The sequence below is a fragment of the Colius striatus genome, chromosome 5 (assembly GCF_028858725.1).
Source record: "Colius striatus isolate bColStr4 chromosome 5, bColStr4.1.hap1, whole genome shotgun sequence".
In the NCBI taxonomy this organism is placed as follows: Eukaryota; Metazoa; Chordata; class Aves; order Coliiformes; family Coliidae; genus Colius; species Colius striatus.
The window spans coordinates 30,458,580-30,478,641 of NC_084763.1; the positions used below are offsets into that span (position 1 = coordinate 30,458,580).

The following is a 20,062-nucleotide window of genomic DNA, read 5'->3' on the forward strand; positions in this document are numbered from 1 at the left end:
AAAAAATTTAAGTGCATTAGTTTTGAGCTTGATTGTGGTTCTAGAGCTCATTTCTCCTATGCATCAGTCATCCTAAAGAACCCTTCATGTTGTGGTGGAGATTTTGCTTATCAGGAAAGGAAAAAATCTCTTCATAAAGCTATGTAGGAATCTCAAACAGTCACAGACAGGGAGACATTTAGAGTTCATGACCCACTACACCATCAGGAATAGATCTTTTCTTTAGTCATTAAAATGTGCGTCTTTGTGGGGTAAATGAGTCTATATGTTTTGTCAAAGGTACAGAAACTGTTATATTGAATTTGACAGTATTGTATTCCTATGCCAGATGGGGCTACATTAAGGTGAAAAAGTCCACTATTAAAGAACAATTTTCTCAAAAGCTCCATCTTTCACCCCAAATGGTATAGTTTCTCTCCTTAAGCAGAATAAGTTGTCTGTCATGTGTAAGGGTTTCCTCACCACCACCACCTTTCACATCATAAAAACAGAAGTCTCCTACTGAGTAATCTCCTATGGTCTGTCAAGCCCATCAATATCTGTAGTCTATTGTCCCCGGCAGTGGTAAAGGGAAATGCTGTTTAAAGTCCAAGCACATGAGACCTGGCTGCCTTTTGCAGTCCATTCCCTTTATATTTCTCCAGTATCCAAAGTCTATATATTAGGGATGTTGGCTACTCTGTCACTGCATAGTTGCTTTAGTATTCATATATGGACCTGTTGCTCACAAATTCATCCAACATCTTTCTGAACATGCTGACCACTGTCTTTCTCCATAAAGAGAGTCTTCTGTTAGGAAAATGCAGAATTGCTCCGCTTCTTTTTTATAGATGTACTTTCATTTATTATGTTTTAAAATCTGTTAGTCTCATCAAGTACCCCTAGTTTTAGTATAACAAAATTTTGTTAATAGCAGTTCAGCGTGATGTTGGATATATGGATAGGGTGAAATTTTGTATACCAATAAACTTTTATTAAATGTTCATTGATCTGTATTATTTTATATTCTATTAAAAGGAAAAAACTGAACCTTTGTTGTGTTGTTTATAGGATTGGTACTGAACAGTGTTTTATTGCACCATCTGCAGTGTCAATAAATCTTTTTCCTCTCTGTTTACTCCAGAAGCCATAATTTTATTCCAAAACAGACATGATAAATATATTATGTTATAATTATAATTAAGGAGTTAAAGTTTTGATCAGCTCAGTAGTAGTTTAGATTCTCTATTGCTCATTTTCCTATTGTGAATCAAGCTTTAAAGCAGAAATATTGGTTTCTGGTTAGACTATAACATTTAAAAATACAGAGGCCTTTAGAGGGAGAAAATCTTGCTGACAAACTGTGTGAATAAAGCAATCAAATGGAGAATGGAAATGAAATGATTGCCTTCATAAGGAACAGGGAAATTAAGGCTGTAACAGAGAAGACTCTATTTTCAGAAAGAGATCGTTCTTTTAGACCATGAGACACCACTGTGCAACAAGCCAGCTGTTAACAAAACAAATTATTAGTGACCAAGTATCTAATACGTTTGATATTGCATTTTTAAACAATTTTTTGTCCAGAAAGGAGAAGATGACATCGAGGACTTGATTCTCTTAAAAAATATTGTATAGTCCTCTCTGTTATTGATCCTTTACTTCCTTTCCTTCCAAGAAAAATAACTGAGCATACCTAAAGGTGTGAGAAATTGATTTCTTTTCTCCTTTGTACTTCTATCTATGTACAAAGATTTATATTTTAATTTTCATCACAGATAACACTGGGTAATTCTAAGTATCCCAAACCTTCTGTTTCTGGTTTGAGTCACCTTAACCAAAAAACCCTTTTGTCTGAGATTTTGAATTTGAGTACATGTGGACTATAAGTTAACTGCTTTATAAATATTTACTGGCTTTGTATACTGAAATTGATGTCACTTTTGTGTAACAGTTCATGACTGTCTGTGAATGTGTGTGAATATGGGTGCTGAAAATTGTAACGCCTCTCTTATTGCAGCTTCTGTAAACAAGAGAAGTTGCCCATCACGTTCCAGTCCTGTGTGATCACGAAGGAGTGCCAGGTGTCAGAGTGGTCAGAATGGACCCCCTGCTCCAAAACCTGTTTTGACATGACAACCCCTAAAGGGAATCGTACAAGATCACGGACCATTAAACAGCTCCCTGTTGGCAGTGAAAGTGAATGCCCACAATTAGAAGAAACAGAGCAGTGTGTTTCTCAGGGAGATGGTGTGGCACCGTGCATTACGTAAGTTGATTAATTTCAGTTCTCTCTATGCTAAAATGAAGACTTTAAATTAAGCATACAGGGCTGATGGTGAAATATCAACCAAATGATTATTAGTGAAAAAATAGGTTTTATTTTATAATTTATCTTTTGCTTATTCAGTGCTGATCTTAAAAGCCTGAAGTCTGCAAATAGCTCCTATTACAGTGAAATTACTTCTTACTCTAAACACAGGAAAAATAACAAATATATATTTTTTCTTTAGTGTCAACATTTAAAGAGAACAGTTTCACATATGCAGGCTCAGTCATGACCATAAAAAATTAATTGTATTAATTTGTCATTGATCTTATATTTTTTTTTTCCCCACCAGAATCCTTGTTTTCTAAAATTTTTTTTCTGTTTGCAAACAAAATGCTGAATATACAAAAAGCAATAAAAATCTATTTCGGAAACAGACGTTTTTAATGAGACTCATATTCAACACTACAAAGGCAGATTGGAGCCCCAAATGGAAAGTGGGAGGGAGTGACAGTAACAGTAAATAAATTAGCCTGCTTAAATTTCAGGAGAAATGACAGCAAACACTTCACAATTCAAGAGATTGTTGTAATCCTTATCGACTAATCAAGATTAATATTAAAGTCCCAACTGTGCTTTTTCGTTATCAGACTGAGAAAAGAGTCTGGGGAAATGTCATTTGATGTTACGCATCTTTGACTACTGTACATATTTTTAATTTAAGAGCTGAAACTGTTTGCTCGATTTAGGCTTAAAGTAGTTGTTGAGTAGAGAATTCTGTGGCATTTCTTGCAGTTCATAATCCTGATTGGGGTTTTAACTTGGAGTCACAGATCTTTCCTGTGCATTCACTGATTAGAAAGCTCACAGCTTCTCGTCATTCCTCAGTACCTAGCAGGGATGCTTCTGTAGTGCAGAGTCATCTTCCTCTTAACAATGGAAAAGGAACTCAGTGAAAGCTTTTTTTGAGGTAATAATGAAAAAAAAAAACAAATATAGTTTTACCTTGATATACAGGAGAAACTTCTGTCTCTTATCAAAAATGAACAAGAGACTTTTTAGTTTGTTTTGGTGGGTTGTTTATTGTGGGTTTTTTCCCCTCTCCTTTTCAAACTCTTATATTTCTCAGCATGCACATTTCTTTGGTATTTTTGCTTTGATTCATGTAAATTATCTAGCTTTAAACAAATGCTGAGAGTCACAGTCTGGAAAGTTAGCCTATCTGAACATAGACGATATATCTCTATGTCAAGTTTTTCTTCCCTCTAATAAAATATTTTTGTAGTATGTTTCAGAAATTGTACAGAAAAGATATTTCTCAAAAGTAATGATCTCAAAAGTGAAATAACAGAGGAAAAATTTCCTCCTACGTAAAATATCAGATTTAATGCATCTGTGTGTACAAGAAATTGTGAGGCTCAGGCCTTTTAGAAAAAAGAATAAAGCTGTTAAGTTGTTTCACCTTGTATAACTTAATGCTGTGTGAAAAAAGCTTCATGATTTCTAATTACCCAGTTAACCACATTTGATCCAGGTATGGTTGGCGGACGACAGAGTGGACAGAATGCCGTGTCGATCCTCTCCTCAGCCAACAGGACAAGAGGCGAGGAAATCAGACAGCGCTGTGTGGAGGTGGCATTCAAACCCGGGAAATGTACTGTGTGCAAGCCAATGAAAATCTCTTGTCCTATTTAAATACTCGCAAGGAAAAAGAAGGTAAATTTCATTCACTTACAATTGAACTAGTGTGAAATTAAGGCATTCCAGAGCTCCTTGACAGCTATAGTCTTCTGTCATGAGTCCCTTTTTACCTTGAAGGTTAGTTTTATTTTCTAGGTGAAAATACTTCATTGCAGTAGCAGAAATTTCATTCTCTGTGCTGCAGATATTGGTTCCTAGTTCCAAATTACTATTTATTAATATATATTGAGAAATATTGGCATATGTAAAGGTTGTTTCAATAAGAAAGTCCTTGAGAAGATAGGTCAGAAATCTTAGATCCGGTTCCTTCCTCTACTATAAATTTCCTGTGTCCTTCAGCTGGATGACGATGGTGTGGCTTGATTTGCAGATGGAATATGTCAAATCCAGTACGTAATCTCAACATAGAAATATGTAAAAATATACGAGATCTTATTCTCTGGGAATTTATTACTTAAAAAAAAAAAATCCTTCTTTCTTGGTTTGGTCAAGTTCTTATGAAGTTTTCAGGACTTCAAGCCAATATAATTTCAGAGGTTTGTTTCTCTAACTGAAAGTGGGAAGAGATTATTCCTTGTTCCTGTTACAGCCTGTACAGCTTCTTAAGAAAAGAGAGAACACCTTAGGACAAAACAATCTTTAATTATTTTGGTTGTATGCATACTTAAAAACAACACGAGTATTTTGTTGCATCTACCTCTGCATACTAATGCAGTGCTGCAGATTTAGAAATTAGTGAATTAATCTAAATGCATTTAGCTTGTTAATTTTATCCTCTTCTGTAGCCGTTTCATATGGATACAATTTCTTACTAAAAAACCAAACAGCCCAAACAAGAGACATATTTCAGGAAAAGCGATATCATTATACAAGTCATGTGTAATACACTTAAACCAGAGCTGACCAAACAACAGGCTAGTGAGGTTTCTGCTGTCAGTTAAAAGTACTGTCAGTTAAAAGTAGAGGTGGAGTTTGTGGGGAATATTAATGCCAACATCCATTTCAGCGTGACTACTTGGATCAGTAGGGTATGACTTGTGTGCTCTGTGGGCCTTACATCTGTATTTATTAAAGAAACAGCTTTCAAACCTCTTCATTTAATGCAAATCATCTTCTGCCCAAGGGCTTTTACTAAATCGCCTTTACTGAACAAAATTTAGATACCCCTGCCTTAGAGTAAAAGAGTAAAACCTCCCAGCAAAGGAGAAGTAACAATAAAATCAGTGGCAGCTTACTGTTCAGAATGATGATTAGGATTTTGGTAGGCTGTGAAGTCTCGCTGGCTTATGTGGGTGTGAAATCTGCCGTTATCAGACTATGACAGGAATATATGGAGCCCATCAGGAGGTAATCTCTGAAGGCCCCAGAAAGCTGATTAGAATGTAACTAGTCTTCAGATGCATAAACATAAGAACAGTTTTTCAAGGGCTCAGACTAGGGGTGAAGTGGGTTTTAGTTTAAAAAGGGACTGTGGGATATTTCCATATTAGAGCTCAGATTTTCAGAAGTGCTGCTTCTCCACTCATCCTCCCTCTTTCTCGCCTCTCAGCTCAGATTTGGTGTGGGCAAGAGCTTCTCTCCAGGCCCTTCTAGGAACAAAAAAATAAGTGCCCCTAAAAACAAAGCCATTTGAAAACTGAGTAGTTGGAGGATGGAGTGTTAGCTATGGGAAACGCCTTCGTTTCAGTGTAGTTTGCTGTTGATTGTAGTGAATGCTGTCTCAATAAGGCTGGTTTGAAGACCTCCGTTCACTTATACTCACGATGGCGTTTCCCTGTTATTTCAGAAAGTCAGTCACAGAGCAAGTCGAAGGCTAGTACTGCACCTCTGCTATCGATCACTTTTGAAATAACAGGTAGGTAAATTAAGGCCTCTGACCTGACCTTTTGATCAAAAGCATGCAAAGGAGGCAACATCCCTTTTGGGAGTTCTATATTGGCTATATGTGTGTAATTAATATGTTTATATAGCTCATATAGTTTAAGGGATGTGTACATTCTCAAGAAGTTTGAGATGAGTTTGAAAGTGACAGGCCTAAAGTTAAGCTAATGAAGTTCATGAGCCAGCTAGGATGCTAGAACAGTGCCTTGCTTCACTCCTGCCTGAATCATTTTTAGCAACGGGCTGATTTTCCTCTTGATTCTGAGCTTTGAGAAGTGCTTTGTTGTGTTTATCACAGTTGCTATTTCCAGTTTCTTCTGTAGATTTTAAAGAGCCTAGTTAGGGCTGAACAAGAATCTTTCATGGTCTGTTGATCTCTGTTAGCTCCTATCGGAATTCATACCTTTAGACTTGAGGAAGAAGACAGAGTATTGAGTGTAGTAATTAGATAGCTGACAATCAAGATTCCTGGAGGCTATTGCTGTTCTATTTACTTGCCACTGACTTAAATTGTTTCATCTCTGTTCACCAATTTAGCTGGCTTAGTCATCAAGTTTCTCTCATGGTAAGCCTATGAGGTAGATGTGTGGTAGATTAAAACCCTTGATGCAGAATGATGATGGGAACAAGGTTTCTTCCTCAGCTAAATTTATTCTACATCTGCAAACACATACTTGTTGCTCTGTTAAACACGAAGGAACTGCTTACATGTGTGGAGTTGTGCAGTTGCTAAAATGATCAGGTCCTGAATTATCTGCTGTCATTGGATGACAGCATTCAACATTGTAGAAAATGGGAGAATTATATATATTCTTTCATTATTGGTCATAATGTGTTTTGGGCTTGGGTTTTTCTTGCTTTTTTTTGGTGGTTTTTCTTTTTTTTTTTTTTTTGAGAGCACTTACAGATATTTCCTTCTGTTGTTTGTGTGAAACTGGTGTGAGAAATGACCAGAGGAGGAATATGAAGTTGTGTTTGCTTATGCTGATGCAGCTATATACAAATTCACTCTCTTTGCTAGCTTTGTTATTACTGAGCACTAGTCTGTTGAGGACTCATAGAGAAAAATGAGAAGGTTGAGACCTCGATAAATGTAGTAAATGCTTAAGAAAAGAACTGCAGGGGTTATTTTCCTGTTAATTCTTTTAAAAATGCTGTTATTTGGGGAGGAGTCTTACAAGTTTATACTACGTAAAATTTCCTGATATAGTAGATTATTTGAGGACAGGATGTTTGAATCTCATTTTAGTTTTTAGATCACTACCTCAAACATGAAACTCATTCCAAACTAAGTCTAATTTTTTAGCTAGACTAAAAGAGAAAGAGATTATCAGGATGCATTCACTTTTCTTTCTGGTTTTGGCTCAAAATTTGGCCAATTTTCACACAGAGCTTGTGGTATTATGCACAGTCTAATCAGAATTCAGCATCACTGCCAAGGATGCAAGGATATTGCTGCCACAAGAGAATATGAAAGAACAGAGATTAGACAAGATTTTAAACTGCAAATTTCTCCATCCAACATCATCTTCTCTCAAAGTGTCTTTGCTAAACCATAAGCAGCAAGAGCTAAAATCGTATATGCTTTTATGATGCTGGAAGAAATCAATTTGAATTAATGAGAGCATTAATTACCCATGCAAGGCTAAGTTTTCTTATTTTACTGTCATTCCAAATAAAGACTTTTGAGTAGTCTTGGGTGAAATACACCCTGAGTGTTCAAAGATGAAAATATTTTTTTCATAATCTGGAATATAACTTATCTCTCCTGCTGTTGAAGTCTTTTGTTTTAAAAGCATTTTATAACAGGTCTGATTGCAGGTATTTGCATATCACTTGCGTTCTAAGAACAGCATTTCAAAATCATTTTGGTGTATTGAGAGATTTATCAATACCACTTACTTGTCCTGAAAGCACTTCTTTTCTTCCCCTACACTCTAATGTGAGTAATGGAAAAGACAGATATTTTCAGTAAGTGTTTTCATGATAAGTATATTTAACGTTTGCTGACAAGACCTAGAGTTCTTATGGGACAGATTCCTCCAGAAAAATGAAGTAGTGTTCTTGTTACTTAAGTCACCCTCTTTGAAGCCAGTCACAATTCCTTATATTTTAGAATTTCAGGACTATCACAAATGTAGCTTGAAGCCAAATGGATTGCAGCAGTAGCACAGTAGTATCTCTGTAGATAGACCCTTCAAATAATCTGTTTGAGACATGGAATGTCTGTGATATGAAAATCTGCTATTTAAAGCTTCCTGATGAAAAGTCTTTGCTTTTTTTTCTGAGTAACTTCCTATGAACTAGTGTGGTGGTGAAGTGCTTTATCCTGATACAGGCCGGAGATGAAGAGGGGCCTTCCTCTGTTCACTGAAGCAAGGCTATGTCTCAGGGGCATAATTGACTCTTAATTTCAACTGTCTCACTTGAGCAATTCCCCAATTAAACCAAGGTTAGGAAAGTACAGTTAGCAATTACTGGTTTTCTTTTTATTATTAGAAACTATTTAATACAAATTCAATTACTGGCAAATTATGTTTATTTATATCCATGTTCTACACAAGACATGCATATTATGTTGATTATCATGCATGTTAGGTGCACATGTCAAACATTGTAACATTCAAAGTTGTGTCATAAAATTTAAGTCCAACATAGCATTACACAAATGTTGGAATATTTGTTATTGTGTTGTTTTGTGTGAAGAGATTGGTGAGCTGGAGGGAGTAATGGTGAATGGCAGGGGGGTTGTACTAGATGATCTTTCGAGGTCCCTTCCAGCCCTTGAGATTCTGTGATTCTGTGATTAGCCATCTCCAGGCCTTCATTATATGAAGCATCACAGTGTAAAACTGAGCCAAAGGAGACAACATGGGAAACCAGAAGAGGATGATGTTTTTTGTATTCCCTTTTCCTCTTTAAAAGTGAGAATTGAATACTTTTTCTGTAATTGGGAACTCTGAATAGAAAGACACACGCATCTCTACAGATAAGACCATACTTCAACAACCTGATATTTGACATTGTACCTGTTGTTATTATTAATATCACCTCTTAGAAGGATATTGTTATATTCTGAACTGATTTCAGAATATTTTTAATCAGGAGAAATTATTTGTAGTGTTGTCATAAAATTAAGGAGGTAACTTTTCTGTGGAAACAGTGCTGAAAGAGTAGGGTGAAAGTGTGAAGTTAAGAAATTGCATATTTTTCAGTCAGCCAAAGTGAATGAATACGGCGGATGTCACTTCCTGCAGATATTACCTGTTTAGTATAATATTTTGTCAAGTCTTATATTAGTAAAGAGAATTATAATCCTGCTTGTAATGAAATGATACTTTTTTTGGTTTCGAGTTCTCTGTCTTACTCTGGCACCTTATAGGCTTGTTCTGTTTGTTGTGTAATTTGAGAATTCAAAAAAATAAAGTATGGAAAGAGCAGGGTGCTTTTGGCCTGTTTTGGGGATTAATGATCCTTAAAGAGCAGAGTAATCTGCCTTCACATGTGTCTTTACAGCTTAATAATACTTTAATGAAAAAATCAATTGCCTTGTACAGAGTTTTATTGTTTTAAATATGTTATGTCTATATATTATATCCAAACCCTGTATATAAAACAGAGACTTTCTGAAAGTAAAGATGCTACTTCACAAGTCTTGTTGCTGAGTGTACACATGTAGATATTTAGAGTAAAAGAAACATCCAGATTTGTCATAATTTTAACACTGTTTCAGATTATAGTTTAAAAATAATCTTTAAATATTAACTAACCAAATAGGAGCAAAGGGATTTATACAGCCTTTTGTTCGTTTCTTAAATGAAAATGTACTGAGTATCAGGACATGGATTTACACAGAATGTAATGTGAAAACTGTTAGAGTAACATAATCTATCCGTTAAGTGAAAGGACTAGGCTTGAGAGGGTGCTGCAATATCTACAGTCTTCCTGACTCCACGTAATCAAATTTGACTCTCTTCATGCAGAGACTAAACTGACATTGGTTTCATTTTTTCAAGACGGGCATTTTTCCATCACCTCATCTGATTAAAATGATGAGATAGCAGCCTTTCTGAATGTGGGATGGTTCTGTCTGCTTAGAACTGAGGGTCATGACCAGTGACATGTGAGAAATGTGCTGACTTTGTTTTGACAGCCTCAAGGCCAGTGGACCGCAGACTGTGTACAGGACCTCTTCCCAGCACCTCCCAGCTATGCCATATCCCTTGTCCTACAGAGTGTGAGACCTCAGCATGGTCAGCCTGGGGACCATGTACCTATGAAAGCTGTGATGACCCTCAGGCCAAGAAGGGTATGTAATAACTCAGTGAAGCCTTTTAAGGGTGATTATTTCATATTCTGAAGTCACTAGGCATGTCTGGCTATGCAAGCATATTGAATTTTGTACCTAAAAGGATGAATCTACTGCCTCTGAGCATGAAAAAAGTGTCCTTGAATTAGGACTATATTTAGCATTACTGCCCCTCCAAAGCTGGCAAAAATGTAGTCTGTTTAGTACACTCGCAATGTCAATTTGGGTTATTACAGATCAATTCCAATTTCAGACCTTTTTCTCAAACTGAAAGGCATACAGTTTAAGTGTTCAAATCACAGTTCTGGCACTGACTTGAAAGCAGGACAGAAACAGCCTTTGAGGTGCATAGTGTCCACTGAAAGATTTACAGCTTGAGAACAGCTTAAGAATTCACTAGTAGACTGTAAAGCGTGCTCTGGATAAGACCATTTGCTGTTGATGAGTGACATTATTTTACTGATGTTAGACATGCTGGTTTCAGTTTTCACATATTTTACAGCTTATTTCTATGCAGAACAGATGATAATAACCTGACATCAAAATGCGAAAGCAAGAATACAGTGACAAGGACCTCATGTAAGAAGTCTGTAGGCATCTGTCTCTAAATGAAAAAACTGGCCTAGTCATTGCTGCAATGTGATTATCTGACAAAAGTGGAGAACACAAGCTTGGTTCCTTGATTGAAAATACTCAAGAAATAGCAGAAGTGTATGTCCACTTAAAGAAGCAACTCTGATTACCATGTTAGTTTAGCTGCTTCTTCCTGATATACTGCTAGCTACACTTCAGTCGGGGCAGCAATAATGGAATTTTTACACTCCTGTCTCACGGTAATGTGCCCCAACCTTGATCTGTTCAAGAAGGACAATGCAGTTCAGTGTGTAAACCTGTTGGATTAAGTCTTCTCTGAATCCAGCTGTTGAGTAGTCTGTTGTTTCTGTTGCTGTTCCATCACTGAAAGATTTGCTCCATTTTTGGTGGTAATACTTAAGTTTCTGAGACTGATTTGGACACCTGCCTGATGGAAACATATTAGGATGTATTAGGATGTATTTTATGAAAGTCTTTATTCCTGCACATACGAGCAAGAATCTTTTTTTAACTGCCAATGTTTTCCTCTTATCTGAGAATTCTTTTATTTTATAATTGCATTGTTCTGAGAGAATGATGTAAAAGTTGTACAGGCACTCCTGGTTTTAGCAGTAAGTCTCTATGTAGTTCAGGAATAGCCCTTTACTGTAGATCATTTCAATCATAGAATGGTAGGGGTTGTAAGGGACCTTTAGAGATCATCTAGTCCAACCTCCCTACAGAAGCAGGGTCACCTAGATCAGGTCACATAGGAACTTGTCTAGGCAGGTCTTGAAGATCTCCGAGGAAGGAGACTCCACAACCACTCTGGGCAGCCGGTGCCACTGCTCTGTCACACTCAGAGTAAAATAATTTTTTCTTTTATTTAGGTGGAACTTCTTGTGTTCCAGCTTCACCCCATTACCCCTTGTCCTGTTACTAGCTACAATAGAAAAAAGGGATGTCCCAACCTCCTGATACCCACCCTTTAGATATTAATAAATGTTAATAAGATCACCCCTCAGTTTCCTCTTTTCCAGACTAAACAACCCCAGTTCCTGCAGCCGTTCCTTGTATGAAAGATGTTCCAGTCCCCTGATCATCTTGGTGGCCCTGTGCTGGACTCTCTCCAGCACTTCCCTGTCCCTCTTGAGCTGGGGAGCCCAGAACTCAACATAGGACTCCAAATGAGGCCTCACCAGGGCAGAGCAGAGGGGGGAAAAAAAACCTCCCTCGATCTGCTGTCCACACTCTTCTTGGTGCATCCCAGGATGCCACTGGCCTTCTTGGCCACGAGGGCACATCGATGGCTCATGTTTAGCTTATCATCAATCAGGACTCCCAGGTCTCTCTCTGCAGAGCTGCTCTTCAGCAGTTCGACCCCCAGCCTGTACTGGTGCATGGGGTTGTTCCTTCCCAGATGCAGGACTCTGCACTTGTCCCTGTTGAACCTCATGAGGTTCCTCTCTGCCCAACTCTCAAGCTGGTTGAGATCCCACTGAATGGCAGCACAGCCTTCTGGGGAATCAGCCAGTCCTCCCAGTTTGGTGTCATCAGCCAACTTGCCGAGGGTACACTCTGTCCCCTCATCCAGGTCATTGATGAAGATGTTGAACAGGACTGGCCCCAGAACTAACCCCTGTGGAATTCCACTGGCCACAGGCCTCCAACTCCAGTCTGTGCCGTTGATCACCACCCTCTGGGCTCTGTCATTCAGCCAGCTCTCAATCCACCTCACTGTCCACTCATCCAAGCCACACTGCTTGAGCTTTCTGATGAGGATGTTATGGGAGACAGTGTCAAAAGCCTTGCTGAAGTTAAAGTAGATGACATCCGCTGCTCTCCCCTCATCTAGGCAGCCGGTTCTGCACTCATAGAAGGCTATCAGGTTGGTCAAACAGGATTTCCCCTTGGTGAAGCCATGTTGACTTCCCCTGATAACCATCTTTTCCTTCATGTGTTCAGTGATATCATTCAGGATGAGTTGTTCCATCACCTTTCCAGGGATGGAGGTGAGGCTGACCAGCCTGTAGTTTCCTGGGTCGTCCTTCCTGCCCTTTTTGAAGACTGGCGTGACATTGGCCTGTCTCCAGTCCTCAGGCACCTCACCTGTCCTCCATGATTTTTCAAAAATGACAGAGAGAGGCTTAGCAATCACATCAGCCAGCTCTCTCAGCACTCTGGGATGCATCCCATCAGGATCCATTGACTTATGAGCCTTAAGCTTGGCCAACAAGTCTTTAACCTCTTCCTCTTCCACACAGGGTAAGTCCTATCCTGTCCTGGCCATCCCATTATCCTTGCTGGACTGGGCTTCGGCCTTCTGCGTCCTCAGACACCAAGGCACCCTCAGCATTTAGCAGTGGGCCCACATTCCCCCGGCCATCCTTCTGCTGCTGATGTACTTGAAAAATGCCTTCTTTACTGCTGTAGATGCTGGAATTCTTTTTTTTTTTTTAAATTATGTCATCGTTTTGTGACAGTCTCAGTAAACTCTTTAGGCATAATTTGGTTAATATCTTCAATTTAGAAAAAAACAATTGAAATGCATGGAAATGTATTTTTAAAGTAAATTTAAGTAAATTTAAATTAATGTAGTATTTTTTATTTTAATTTCATTAGAAGTCACCTCTTCAAACAAAGAATTTGTTACCTTTGTCAAAGTTAAAATATTATTATCAAATATATCAGACACTATAGAAAATTATTACATTAGAAACTACTTTCTCAATCCTTTGAGTTTGGTTTGATTGTTCTGACTATAGGTTCAGTCTGTTTTTTTCAACATGCCATCCTGAAAGTGAGAGGGTTGCTCTTAGAGACTGACCTCAACCTAGCAGGTGACAGTGTGTAAAGGCCCCTGAGTTCCTCCAATCCAAATTGATCTTAGGTAGTCTTAAAGAAATCTGTAAATGCTTGCAATAGAATGTTGTGATGGTAATTACTGATAATTTTTTCCTAGGATTTGGGTTTATTTCTGTGCCTTGCCTTTTCTGGCAATGTAGCCTTTTCTTTTAATTTTATTTTTTGGGGGGGAGGAGAGGGTTTATAAGCTGACTGGGGAGGTCCTTGAGGTAAAAAAAAAAAAACAAACAGCAACATACTTGAGAAGCGGCAACCCAGCAATCTAGTCAAGATTTGTTAGATGGCATGGATCTAGCAATAGTGATGCATAGGAAACAACTCCTGTCTCCCTCCTGGAGTATGTGTGACTAGGAAAAATAGAGGTTTAAGGCAAAGCTTACTGAATAAGCTCAAAACTTTTGATGTACTTGTTAGGTTTTACCTCTCTTCCTTTAATGAATTATTCTACTCAGTTATCTAAAATGCAATGTTGTGATGAGTGTCAGTGATGTCTGTTACACAGAAGAGAAACAGAACTGTTCAGACAGGTGTAATTTAGACTTTGTATTTTAGAATTTAATTACTCTGCCTTTTGTATTTTCATGGACATTTTAGGCTTTAAACTAAGGAAACGACGCATCACCAATGAACCAACAGGAGGAACGGGAAACTGCCCTCACTTGCTGGAAGCCATCCCTTGTGAAGAGCCCTCCTGCTATGACTGGAGAATTACAGGGTTGGAGGAGTGCATTCCTGACAATGAGAAACCATGTGGCCCTGGGACGCAAGTTCCTGTTGTCATCTGCATCAACAGTGATGGTAAGATGCTTTTTCTACTGCTCACACCAGCTAGAGTGAAGATGCTAAAATGTAGTCCAAAAGGATAGCAGTTTTTTGTCATTCTCAGCTTTCTCAGTCCTTAAGACCAAGCTGTCTGAAATAGAGAAATATCCTTGAGTATTGATTAGGCAGGATAGGCTCTCTAGTTGTTCTAGGATCAAGCTACTTCACTTACATACTGTAGGTTTTCAAAGGTTCCTGAAGAGACTCTCGGAAAAGTAAATAGAAGACAGCTATTGTTTTTCAGTAGGGCAGACTCATACCTGCAATGACTTGACTGAATTTCCTGATGTAATTGCACCAACACAGCTGATTCTCCAAGTCCAGAACCAAATAAAGTGTAAGTAAAACAAGATACATTGCAGTAGGTTTAGTTGGAATAATAATAATAATAATGTGTTTAATAAAAAAACATGATTTGATGTATATTATGGAGTTGGTTAGACAGTCCAAGCTGTCTTGCTTCTTCCAAAGGTCAAAAAAACCCCCACCATTATTCAGTTACCCTTTGCATGAGAAATCTGGTTTTGCGTGACATATAAAAACCAAATTTAAAAGCTGCTTACAAAATACTCCAATCTGCAGAAGGTTCATGAATTACTGTTGTGAGAATATTCCTTATTCATTAGTAATATTATAATCTAGAGCAGCATATAAATTAAAACAATTGTACTCACCACAGTGTAGTTATGGTAAGAGACTTCTAACTCCCTATAGAGGATTAAGCAAGATGACAACTCTGATGAGTGTTCAACAGCTGCACAAAATATTTTGTAATTAAATTGGCCACAAATAATGTGGATTATAGACAGGTTTCAATCTTAAGCTTTCATGCTTAGGTATTTAGGTTGTATTTGAGTTTTGGGACTTAAATTGAAAACTTTAGCATTTTAAAAGGTAAGTTTTATTTTTCTGCATAAACCTAAAAGAACTGGTAACTGGCTTTACAGCTCAGAAAGAGGTTAGCCTAGAATTACAATATTGAATCTACTACATTTTATATCCTTGTCTAAAAAAATTTCCTGTCTCAGTAGAATAGTTTATTGTCAACAATACTGAAAATATTAGAAATTTTGTTTCTAAACAAATACTAGAAATAGTTACTAAACTATTAGAAATGTTTGTATATACATTCAGATTTTTGAAAAATGGCTTTTACACATAAAGTGTTTTCTAAAAAATTCTGAGTTTTAACCTTTTTTAGCAAAAAAAAATCTATAAAACAAAAAGTGTAATTTAAAAAAAAAATTACTAGATTTTGGCTAGTTTGACTTACCTTTGGTTTCGAGGAGTGGTTTTTGCTCACATCTATCCTCTGGTTAGCCTAATTTCTTGCTAAATTGTAGTATTGTATTTATATTGACTGTAATTAATTGTAATCATAATACGTTTGGAGCATGCAGTTGAGCTACTAAACTTGGATATACCTTTTATGTATGTGGTGTTTTCTATTCTGTTTCAAACTCACAGAACTTGCTCTGCACTGCATGGGGTTTGGTTTGGGCCAAATTGCCTTGGAAAACATGTAATTCACTTTTTTGATCTTGATATTAATCTTTGTTTTTCTGAACTATATGGCATTATCTGTTTCTGCAAATATACGGCATTATACATGGCCTACATCAGCTATTTATCTCAGAAGGAGTCGTAAGTCAGACTTTGGCCATGTGCTGATCAGGCTATAAAGGGTAGGGGGCACAGCTTCAAAGAAAATAGAAATTAAAGTGCAATTGTGTTTTGTTTTGCAAAAATACAATCACCCACAAAGATATATGTTTAATACCTTTTGACAGAGTGCAAACATAATGGAGAGTAATCACAGAATCGTTGAATTGTGGTGGCAGAAGACCTTAAATATTAAGTCCAACCATTAACCTTACAGTACCAAGCCCACCACTAAACTGTATCCCTAAGCTGCACAGCTACATGTCTTTTAAATACGTCCAGGGATGGTGCCTCAGCCTGTTCCAATGCTTGACAACCCTTTCAGTGAAAATGTGTTTCCTAATACCTAGTCTAAAACTCCCCACTTCTTTTTTTCCTATCACTTGTAACTTGGAAGAAGAGACCAACACCCATCTTGACCACCACCACACTCCTTTCAGGCAGTTGTGGAGAGCAGTAACATTTTCCTTGAGCCTCTTTTTGTCCAGACCGAACAACCCCAGTTCCCTCAGTGATTTCTCATGAAATTTGTTCTCCTGAGCCTTTACCAGCTTTTTTGCCCATCTCTGGACACACTCCACAACGTCAGTGTCTCTCGTCTAGCGAGGGAATCAAAAGTGTTTGAGGTGCAGCCTTACCAGTTCTGAGTACAGGAGGACAATATTGTAGTGGATTGCCTCAGCTCTTCCTTGAAATTCCTTTCTTCTCTTAGTAAATGATCTTCTGTCATCTTCACCAGTAATACCAAGTGGCTTTTACTGTGGTCACTCCTGAGAAAGATTAGCATGATATGGTACAAGCAAACAAAGTGTGAAGTAAAGACTCACCAACCTCAGTAGTTTCTCACTCCAAGCTAACCGTTCTTTGCATCTCCTTTCTTTGCCTCCTGCAGCACCAACCCACTGAAAGTTCTGTAGGCAACTCTTAAATGCTCCTCACCATCACACACCATCACCTCTTCTCAAGTAGTCCTTGAAATGGCCTCCTACTCTGGCCCAGAATATCCCTGGTATCCTTCACCAAACACTTTGTGGCCATCCAAGTTCTACTCTGCAAAATCTAGGAGAGCAGCACCTTGTAGTCAGGCAAGTTTTTAATCAAGTCTCATGGCCTCAAAATAGTTTGCAGTAAAATTAAGTTTTGAGAATATGCTACTAAACATGTGTTTAAACATCATATTTTAAATTAATCATCATAGGAAATTTCTGATATTCAGTATTCTTTGAGCACTTCTTGGAGAAGACAACACTGACTGTTAAAGACTGTGGTTCAATTAACAGGATATATTGTATAATAATCATGTGTGTCTAATTTTTATCTAAATGGCACACAGGGAATTTTGTACAGTTTTACAGGTAAAAATTACTGTAAAGGGAAACTGTGTAAAGCATTCGTTACTACCTAGTTTTGCTGTTACTTAAACAGAACTAATCTTTGGTTAACAATAGTGTCTTAAGTCTCTTCAAGAGCTTTTTTTTGTTTTCATTTCATTCATATGAATTAATTAGCCAATCTTAAAAAGATGCATTTTTAAGAGAGGTTGCATCAAAGAGACTTAAATATATTAAAACAAAAATGTACTTTCTCCTTTGTTTCGGCTTTATAAATGAAAAAGACTGCCATTGTAATTTTTAGAATAAGCATTGTAAAGTGAGTGTGCTGCTTGAATGTAAGGTAAACTCAACACTGATGAGTATCTTCTCTTTCTGTGGACTGTTGCATTGTTCTATACATAATTAGTTGGGATAATGTGTCTTTACTTGGATGTTTTACTTCACAATTAGTATCAAGTAGCAGTGTTCATGAGATTGTTTTCTATAATTGAAGTTAGCTCCTCTCTTCAATTTAGTGTAAAGATAAGAGTCATTACTGCCTTTGAGACAATAGCAAACAATAGATTATCCTCCTGTGTTATTGCTCAAGGCCTATGATTGTCATTCTCTTTCCACAGTGGGTTGCAGTAATCAGAATTTTCATTCAGGCTTTAAAAAATATGACAGCCAGTACCCCAGGTTGTCATTGCAGAGGCTATAATGAACTTTGATGTATTTCATTATATAAATGAAACTTCAGCCTTTTACTGTAGAAGAACCTTTTCAAAATAAATATTCTTAGTCAGTCTTCTGGGAAATTTTACAAAGGAGCTCCTTAGGTGAAAAATACCCTCTCTTTGGTTGCGGAAATTCCAAGATTGGACAGAACCTTATCAGAATTCCTCTATGATAAACATTATTTTAATAATTAGAGATCTGTGGCTGAAGTTCCATGCTACAGATTAACTTTTGCTAATGATTGTTACTTTTTAAACCAAAATAAATTGTAATTAATTTATCTTTCTATATATGTAATACATATGAGGCATACTTGCATGCATACACACACCAAGATATGTATGTATTACCTATTATAAAGTTCTTTAGCTCAGTTCAGAAGCATGATTTTACAAGAGATGAATTTGGTCTATTTCTCTATGCCTATAGTAATCTATGAAGAAAATAGTTTCAGAAATATTTCTGTATTATTTAATGACTCAATCTACAGTAGGAAAGTTGTCTCCTACATCCCTTCTTTCTATAGTAGCTAGCAACAGGACAAGGGGTAATGGGATGAAGCTGGAACACAAAAAGTTCCATTTAAACATAGGAAAAAACTATTTCACTGTGAGGGTGACAGAGCACTGGCACAGGCTGCCCAGAGGGGTTATGGAGTCTCTTTCCTTGGAGGTCTTCAAGACCCACCTGGACACGTTCCTCTGTGACCTGATATAGGTAATCCTACTTCTGCAGGGGCGTTGGACTAGATGATCTCTAAAGGTCCCTTCCAACCTCTACCATTCTATGATTCTATGATTCTAGGTCCCACTTTTGAAGGGCAAATTTCTTACAGACCTTGTTCAGGCTCACTAATTGTTGGGTTACAGTTAGCTCCACATGGGAAAGGAATGGACTCATTGCCATATCTGCTTCACACCTGTGAGAGATGACTAGGCTTAGAAGAGGGAGCCATGGCAACAGTTAGACTCTTTGTGTATATCCAAATTCCTGCAACTCTTTGAAGTAGTAAAATTGTTCCTGAGGTTGTCTAGACAGAGATGTGTGCTCATGTATCTCTGTGTCCCAAGTTCTCGTCTGGCACCTGGACATACTCGGCTGACACAAGTCTGATATTCCTGAGACCGAAGTGAAAATTCATACCACCAGTGATATCAGTATATCTCAGTATATCTCAATGTAAACAGGTGGGCTGTATCCTGTGTACAGTACTTGGGAGCAAAACAGTGGTGTTGGTCGTTAATGAAAAGTTATGGGAGATAAACTAGATTTGTTTTGTTAAGACGCTTGAATGTAACCATTTCAGGCCGATAGTGGCTCAGACACCGTACTGTCCAAAATGGAACAGTGAAGTTTTCCTTTATCTGTCTTTATTCTCAGCTAGTATGACTCACTGAAGACACAGTATTTCAACTACACAAGAGTCTTACAGGATTTAATTGCTTTACTGATTTTCTCTAGACTAATTCTAAAATATTTCTTGTATTCCTTTTATTAAATCTTACTTTACAGAAAAGCTTATAAAGTTTCTTCACATAGCTTAAATTTTTTTCTCTAGTTTCCTGATCAACGTCTGTATTTTGTGTCTTAATTTTTATCTTGTGGGTTTATATCTTCTCACAATAGGCATCTAATTATACAATAAATTTCAGGTAAAAAATGAAGATTGGCTGGTGCAACCAGTTTCACTTAAAATATTTTGAATGGTTTGAGTAGTATCTCTTTCACTGCATTTATGGTTTGAATAAAGTCTGTGCTAAATGAGTAGCTGTTAGTCTTCATTAATTTTCATAACGGGGAACACTAAGAGAATCAATGGGAGCCTTATAGGTGTGCACAGGTATTGGGACAGAGTAGAACATCAGAGTGTACTTCCTCTGCCCTTTCTATTGTATGGCTATATGCAGTGAACAAAGAAACCATCAGACTGCTTGGATTTTTTAATGATTA

The 20,062-nt window shown here is 37.4% G+C and overlaps 1 protein-coding gene across 1 annotated transcript in view; it reads left to right on the forward strand.

Moving 5' to 3' along the window:
* The window catches only part of THSD7A (thrombospondin type 1 domain containing 7A), a 280,474-nt gene that overhangs the window by 170,193 nt on the left and 90,219 nt on the right, over positions 1–20,062 (forward strand). Inside the window, exons 4-7 of the mRNA XM_061996511.1 lie at positions 2,000–2,248; positions 3,783–3,964; positions 9,984–10,139; positions 14,172–14,375. Of these exons, the coding sequence (XP_061852495.1) occupies positions 2,000–2,248; positions 3,783–3,964; positions 9,984–10,139; positions 14,172–14,375 (791 nt within the window). The remainder of the gene's footprint in view (positions 1–1,999; positions 2,249–3,782; positions 3,965–9,983; positions 10,140–14,171; positions 14,376–20,062) is intronic.